The sequence below is a fragment of the Melanostigma gelatinosum genome (genome assembly GCF_949748355.1).
Source record: "Melanostigma gelatinosum genome assembly, chromosome: 18".
Lineage (NCBI taxonomy): Eukaryota > Metazoa > Chordata > Actinopteri > Perciformes > Zoarcidae > Melanostigma > Melanostigma gelatinosum.
This window is the reverse complement of record NC_136651.1, coordinates 18,485,996-18,493,331: the sequence shown is the minus strand read 5'-3', so window position 1 is coordinate 18,493,331 and position 7,336 is coordinate 18,485,996. Positions and strand designations below refer to the sequence as shown.

Genomic DNA, 7,336 nt, shown 5'->3' with positions numbered 1-7,336 from the left:
CTTTCACACGGAGGGATTTTCCATGTTAGTATTTGAACATATCCCACGCTGGCTCTTGACATATTACCTGGTTGTGACACACAACATGCTGTAACTGTCTTTGGATGTGATCGTAGCTTTTGTTTGATTCACATAAACACTGAGATTATTTATATATTAACAGTTTTTTTCTTGTTTATGTTTTTATGATAATTGAATTTTCTGTATTTGCTTGCAGGGCAAAAACATAATTTTAGAGAATGAAATGTATGATTTTAGAGCTCAGATTTTCCTGTGTTTTCTGTATTTAGGGGTTTGCTGCTGTAATGATGTTACTTCCTGTGCCACCCACAAACAGTATCTGAGATAAGATTTAAGAAATATGATTGTCAGCAAATAAGAAAAAGAAAGACCACCTCACTTCACACTTGGCGTTAATCTCAATCTTTGTAAATTGTAAAATATCAAAATGAGCTCAAAACATGGCTGGGTTGTTCAATTCAAATCATCAGTAGAACATTCCCTGGTTCCATTCTCAAATATTGATTATGTACAAAAAGTTCATCGGTATCTAAATATGAAAACTGTAACAAAGTCACGTTTGTAAGGAAGTTGATTCCAGCCGTGTTGCAGCAGTCCTGCGTGTTCGCTGCTCGAAGGACGCCTGTCAGACGCATGAAGCTGACATTCAGATGTAGTTTTGGATTTTCTGTTGTGTTTACATTTGTTGGTGTAACTTACTTTTTTGAAAATGGGAACATGAATGAAAGAGTTTCATATTTCAGCTGTTGGGAATGTGCGCTGCAGGGTGTTTTTTTTTTTGGTTCATAAAACAAAAAGCGACCGTCTACAGATATGTAAAAAGAAATAGATTTCATTGACTTATTTTTGTAAGTACACTCCACGTTCTACTGGTTCTACTGTTCTTGGGTATTTATTTTTCACATTCTCTGTTTTGGTGAGAAGTTTCTTTGGACAAGATGCAAATAAATTGTTCTCCACTGATTTCTGGATGTTGTGTGTTTTTGTATAGAAAGAATCATATCTTCCTGCTGCATCTCTTTGCATAATGACATCTTAAACTGAGACAAAATGGTGAACACGAAATAAAAAAATAAACGGCTAAAAGTGTGATAAAATAGTATTTATTTCACAGACATACAAGGAAAGGAAGCTTATAGTGATATTTGTCATACACATAAAGCAAAAAAAAAAAATATATATATATATATATATATATATATATATATACACATCTTAGAATGGATGCCCGAGTGTAATTTGAGGTTTAAGAACTAAAACCTGCCATCACATACTGCAGAGGAACAAAGAACTGATGATAATACCACAAAATCATAGGAAACACCACTAGTGTGAGACGTAAAGATGGCAATCCATGATTACACACCATGCAGAAAACCAATCACTTTGAACCATGAGCACAGGGTGTCACTAATAGTGCACATGGCCCAGAAAACTCAGTGACGCAGCTTTAAAAAATGTATTTCTGACTTTTACTTTACTGTTCAGATTGGAAAAATATAAATTTGTTACCCGTGAAACCGAGCAATTACGAAAAATGCCGACCATGTGTGCAGTTCTGCTGCATATACAGCATGCTAATGTGTGAGCGGGGAACAGGCTCATTATCAGCATGGACAGACTCGTTCAACACCCAGCCTTTTGGGACTCACAAGCATTACAGGAAATGATTGGTGACTTCATATTTGGAGGTAATATTATGATTTTTTTTTTTAAACACCTACATTCATTTACTGGCCCATCCATGAACCATTTTCAAATCCAGTTAAAAAAAATGAGTTTTGCGAATAATTTCGATTTTGACATTTTGTTGAGAGATCGCTTCGCTGCATGTAAATATTTATCTGACATGTGAAAGTGAAAGATCAGCTTTCTCTCAAATATGACTTGAATTCGTAAAGAGACTGTTTCTTTGTGATTGTTGCCATATCAAGATCTGACCGAAAGGAAGTACGAAGAAGACGCATTTAGTAAACACATTGCCCATACAGTAATCGTACAGTAACACAGATTCATATAACTGGGGAGAAAGACACAGATACACAACGCGGGGAAGGTTCTCCAGACATGGATCGTCCTCAGTCACTCACTAATATATTTTATTATATATATATATATATATATATATATATATATATATATATATATATATATATATATATATATATATATATGAATATATATATATATATATATATTCATATATATTCATATATATATATATGAATATATATGAATATATATATATATATATATGAATATATATATATATGGCAACGTTATGCTACACAAACCTCAAAAGCTGTCAAATTTGAGCATTAACTGAATATTTACTGCCATTTATTGTGATTAGATTTCTTGTAAAAAAATATTTGTACTTGAGATTATCTTCCAATTAAATAAAATCCATATTTAGTCTTTTTGGTTTCACATTTGATGTTGCACAATTACGATTAACAGCTAATTTGTCTATTACTACAAGACCGAGTTGAACCATGTCTGTCAAACTTTCCCCTATATCGTTTTTTTGTACATATAAACATATCATATGATGACATACATGAAATGTAGTTTTTAAAATGTTATATAGATAGTATTTAAAAAAAAAAGAAGCTTCAACTGGATCCATGCATAATATGTGGAGCTATAGCTTGAGAACATACAGTTGTCCAACTGGAAAAAGTTTGACTTGGATGCACCTTGTGTTTCTGATTAAAAACTACAATCAATCAATCAATCAATCAACCAATCAATCAATCAATCAATCAACCAGTCAGTCAGTCAGTCAAATAGATGATGACTAGACAGTTTGGATCAACAGAACATGAGTATTCATGAGATTGAAGTCCCCCCCCCCATTATTATGTTTTCTTAAAATAATGACCAAGTATCTTAAAATGACTAAGTGACGCACCAATAATAACAAACTTTCTTACAATAAAGACTCATTTTGAGAAACATCGCAACATGAGTATCATGAAATACCAAAGTACTTACTTAGTACTCAAGTACTCATGATTTTGAGAAACCGACTCATTTTAAGAAGGCTTCTCATTTGAAAGAAATACAAGATGTTTTTGTTTTCACCACATTGTCAGAAATGGCCTTCCATAAGCACCGCACCGGCCAAAAAGAGAAAGGCAGAAATATCTTTTTTTGTTGATGCAAAATTAGTTTTTCTGTTTGCTGCTGCCTTTAATTGAACCACATTCAATTAATATATGAATCAATTTCCTGCATTTCTGCATTTTACTACTGCATTTTATTTCTTACTGTTCTTAATTGCTGTTAAATCTCCTTTTCTTTTGCCTTATGTTTTGATGCTTTTAATGGTTTTAAAAGGACTGCACAATATATCGCCATTTCCTCCGGGACCGAGTTCGTGCAAGGCGTACACTATAAAACGCAGATCGGCAGAGATCTTTTCCAGACGTGGTTCGTGTGCGAGTAATTGCAGAATTGCGGCAGTGTATGGTTGATTGCGTGCAGCGCAATGTCTCAGGGAGACATCAATTATTGTTTCAATGTATGTTTGAAATCTCCTTTACTTTTTACGACTGAATTTTATTTCTTACACTGTTTCTTTAATTGTTTTTAAATCTCCTTTTCTTTTGCCTTATGTTTTGATGCTTTTAATGGTTTTATGTGAAGCACTTTGAATTACCTTGTTGTTGAAATGTGCTATACAAATAAACTTGCCTTGCCTTGCCTTGATGCGAGCGCCAGTAGAGCCCCTCACTCCCATCAGCTGCAGACAGGACTCCCAAAAGCAGAAGTAAACCAGATGTACTGTTCCAGAGGTATTTCGGGCTTTTCCTGCGGTGAGGACCGGCCACCAGAGATCCTTCATTTCCCACCAACCGGCGGGATGTGACACACGAGCGCACCTACAGCCTGTCAGTGAGACTTCATGCATGTTTAGCTGGCCTTTTTTATCATATCAATGTGTTCATCATGTGTTCCCACCATAAATCTACAGCCTGCTTTTTAAAATGCTGTTAGTATGTGTGACCTTTAATAAGCTTTTGTATCAATTTGAAATATGCCTCTTACTGTCGTCCTCTGCTCCTCTCACAACCCCAGACCAACAGCTTTTACTGAACACACTGAAGTCTTGTCACGCTTAAAACTGGCGTGTCCACTTCAATGGTGTATCGGGGGCTGAGAGGTGATTCATGTTTCAGTCGATCAACAACAATTTTGATCATAGATTGTTTTGCCATTTATCATTCAAGTGCCAATTATTTGCCAGCTCCAGCTCATCAAATGTAAAGATGTGCAGCTTTTCTCAGTTTTATATCCTTGTAAGTAAAATAGCTGTCGTTTAATAAAGCTGTCGTCCTACTGAGGACACGGACATGCATTTAAATGACCATATTTCCCCCCATCTAACAATGTGCAAATCACAAAGATAAAGTGCCACCCTTTAGTATCTAAAGTCATAATGCTGGTGGTTTGTGAAAGGCCCGTCTCTCTCTCTCTGTCTCTGTCTGTCTCTCTCTCTCCCCCATGTGTGTCTTTCATTCACACACATTCAGTAACAGTGGATGGATGGATAGAAAGAGGTGTAACAAGACACAAAAGAACACCTGTACTAAAGACGCCAGACAGGCAAAAACAAGCACATCATGCAACATAAAATCTTGTCGTAAAATGAAATGAAGTCTAGACAGCCCAACCCCGGCCCCGCCCAGACTGGACCTTTTTCTCCATGTCCAACCCCCTCAGGTCAGGGGCCGGTGGCGGGTTTGCCTCCCGCCCCCCTCAGCTGAGACCAGTAATGCCCGTAGTTGCTGCTTTGGCATCAGATGCACACACACAGAGACTGGCAGTTATGCTTCCTTCACAGCATTGAGTCGGTCGGTCGGTGTAATAACGGACGCTCCTCCCCATGAATCTGAAGAAAAATAAAATAAAGGAGCGTGAGGAGTTCTGGGTGGGAGGAGAGAGGAAAGTCGTCTCCAGAAAAAAATCTTCCCCTTTCCACAAAAAAAGAAGGAAAAAAGCCTGTTTGGCAGCTGCACTTCCTGTTCTTACTTGTTGCTTAAAAGTTCCAAAAATCCCCTCCAAAATAAAAGGGCGAGGAGCTCAAATGTCCCGATGCAGCCGCTGAGGATTGAACCACAGGGACGTTGCTGAAGTGAAACTGTCCCCATGGACAGTAGAACGAGTCTGCTGATGCATTATGGGTAGTAGTGCAGTTGTTGAATATGTCCGAGGAAATCTTGCAAAACAAACCCTTCAGTCAGCTTATATACTGGGTAACTTTACCCTACTCCGCAAAGTTCCCTGCATGGGTTCATCCCTGTCCTGGATCCTGGCAGATGCATTCTGGTTAATGTAGTTGAATACGGACGGTCCGCTTGATACAGCGGTAGCGGCAGAGGCTGACTCTCGGGAGGAGCCCTAGAACGGGCTGACAAGATGCTTGAAATCAACCTGAGGAGAAGAAAGAGGAAAGGAGAGGAGGGGAGAGGGGAGAGGGGAGAGGAGAGCGGAGAGAGGAAAGAGGAGCAGAGGAGAGGAGAGGAAAGAGGAGCGGAGAGGAGAGGAGAGAGGAGAGGAAAGGAAAGAGGAGAGGAGAGGAGAGGAAAGAGGAGAGGGGAGAGAGGAGAGGAGAGGAGAGGAGAGGAGAGGAGAGGAGAGGAGAGGAGAGGAGAGGAGAGGAGAGCGGAGAGCGGAGAGAGGAAAGAGGAGCAGAGAGGAGAGGAAAGAGGAGAGGAGAGAGGAAAGAGGAGAGGAGAGGAAAGGAGAGGAAAGAGGAGAGGAGAGGAAAGAGGAGAGGAGAGGAGAGGAAAGAGAGAATAAGTTGATGTGAAAAAGCAGGAAGAGAGGTTGGAGAAATGAAGGAGAGTAGAATGGAGGAAAACAGAAGAGAAAAAACGGCAACTTTAAAAAACAAGTATAAATCATAATGTAATGAAGCCTTGCCTTAAAAGTACAGATTTAAATAACAGAGCTGAATGAGAGATATACAGCAGGGTTATAATCTGTGTGTGTGTGTGTGTGTGTGTGTGTGTGTGTGTGTGTGTGTGTGTCTGTGTTGGGGTTATAATCACATGTTGGCTAGCTATCTAAAGGATTGTCTGAATGTTGTTCATAGCAGCACTTTCAACCATTCTGGTTCTCACTCAGGCTGAGCTTTGCTGTGCGATTCTCACTGGCTTAGCTCTTATAAATCGGAAAGAAGTGACACCTCATTCGGATTTTAATTGTCTTTGCCGCGGAGGCCGGAGATCTAAAACTATCTGCCAAACAAGCTAGACTAAGAACATGAAGCGCCATGTGTGTGGCCATCGGTGACAACTCAACAAGTGCAACAAGACAAATTCAATCTGACACAAACTGCTTCAGAGGCGAAAGAGAAGATGATCAACGTCTGCGTATACGTGCGTCTCACATTAGATTGGCATGGACTTCATCTTGAGGTGTTCCTGTTTGGTCACTTGATCGCGCCGCCTCTGTCTCACCCTGGGAATACAAAACAATAAGTGAACAACAAGAAAGAACTTTAAAAAATGCCATGATTTGGGGGAAAAAAACTAAATCTCAAAGACAGACCACACAGCTGTGGCTTGCGGATGTGGGATGTGTGTGTGTGTGTGTGTGTGTGTGTGTGTGTGTGTGTGTGTGTGTCTTACCACACGACAAAGATGAGGGAAAGGACGGTGGTGAGGATGACCACGGAGAACAAAACCAGCAGAATCACCAAACCCAAATTACCTTCATCCTCAGGATGTATAGAATCTGAATGGGAAGAAACAAAACATGGGGGGTCAACACAACATGCTGCAGGGAAGGTACGGAGAGAGAGAGAGAGAGAGAGAGAGAGAGAGAGAGAGAGAGAGAAAGAGAGAGCGAGAGAGAAAGAGACTGTTGAAAAAAACTTTATTGACACCGCTTTTTTAGACATTCCAGTTCCATCATTGAGATAAAAAAACGAATTATTTTCCGAACACGATACGGTATCATTTAAAACGGTTAACCAAATAAGGTCCAACAAACATGAACGTGTCTTTAAGTGTCTGCAGGCTGAGATCTGACTCTCACTTAGCGCCCACTTTGTCCAGTTCTTTGTTCACTTTGTGAACTATTTTCTTGAGTCTGTATCCTTCCTGCTTCGTGAGACCTCCTCTGTCCTTGCGCCTCATGTGAGATCTGGCAGAGCTGGAGAGCTGCTCCTTGTCAGAGAGGTAGTCCTCCACTCTGACTTTTCTCACGTTCTTACTCCTCCTCAGAAACTCCTTTATCTCCTCCACGCTGTAGCCTCCAGAGCCCCGAGAGCTGCCAGCACCGTGTTTAGAGGGCTCACTGT

At 39.8% G+C, this 7,336-nt stretch overlaps 2 protein-coding genes across 3 annotated transcripts in view; one reads left to right on the top strand and one right to left on the bottom strand.

Moving 5' to 3' along the window:
- LOC306792360 (uncharacterized protein) overlaps positions 1-306 on the top strand; it is a gene marked incomplete at both ends in the record, with an annotated part of 41,347 nt that extends 41,041 nt beyond the window's left edge. The window contains one exon of the mRNA XM_079289431.1: positions 291-306. Coding sequence (XP_079145557.1) covers positions 291-306 — 16 coding nt within the window. The remainder of the gene's footprint in view (positions 1-290) is intronic.
- Positions 307-2,298: 1,992 nt separating this feature from the next.
- il11ra (interleukin 11 receptor subunit alpha) overlaps positions 2,299-7,336 on the bottom strand; it is a 72,219-nt gene continuing 67,181 nt past the window's right edge. For both annotated transcript variants that reach the window (XM_079289137.1, XM_079289138.1), the window contains 3 exons: positions 6,663-6,768; positions 6,422-6,492; positions 2,299-5,460 (listed from right to left, as the gene is read on the bottom strand). In XM_079289137.1, coding sequence (XP_079145263.1) covers positions 6,423-6,492; positions 6,663-6,768 — 176 coding nt within the window. In that variant the 3' untranslated portion in view covers positions 2,299-5,460; position 6,422. The remainder of the gene's footprint in view (positions 5,461-6,421; positions 6,493-6,662; positions 6,769-7,336) is intronic.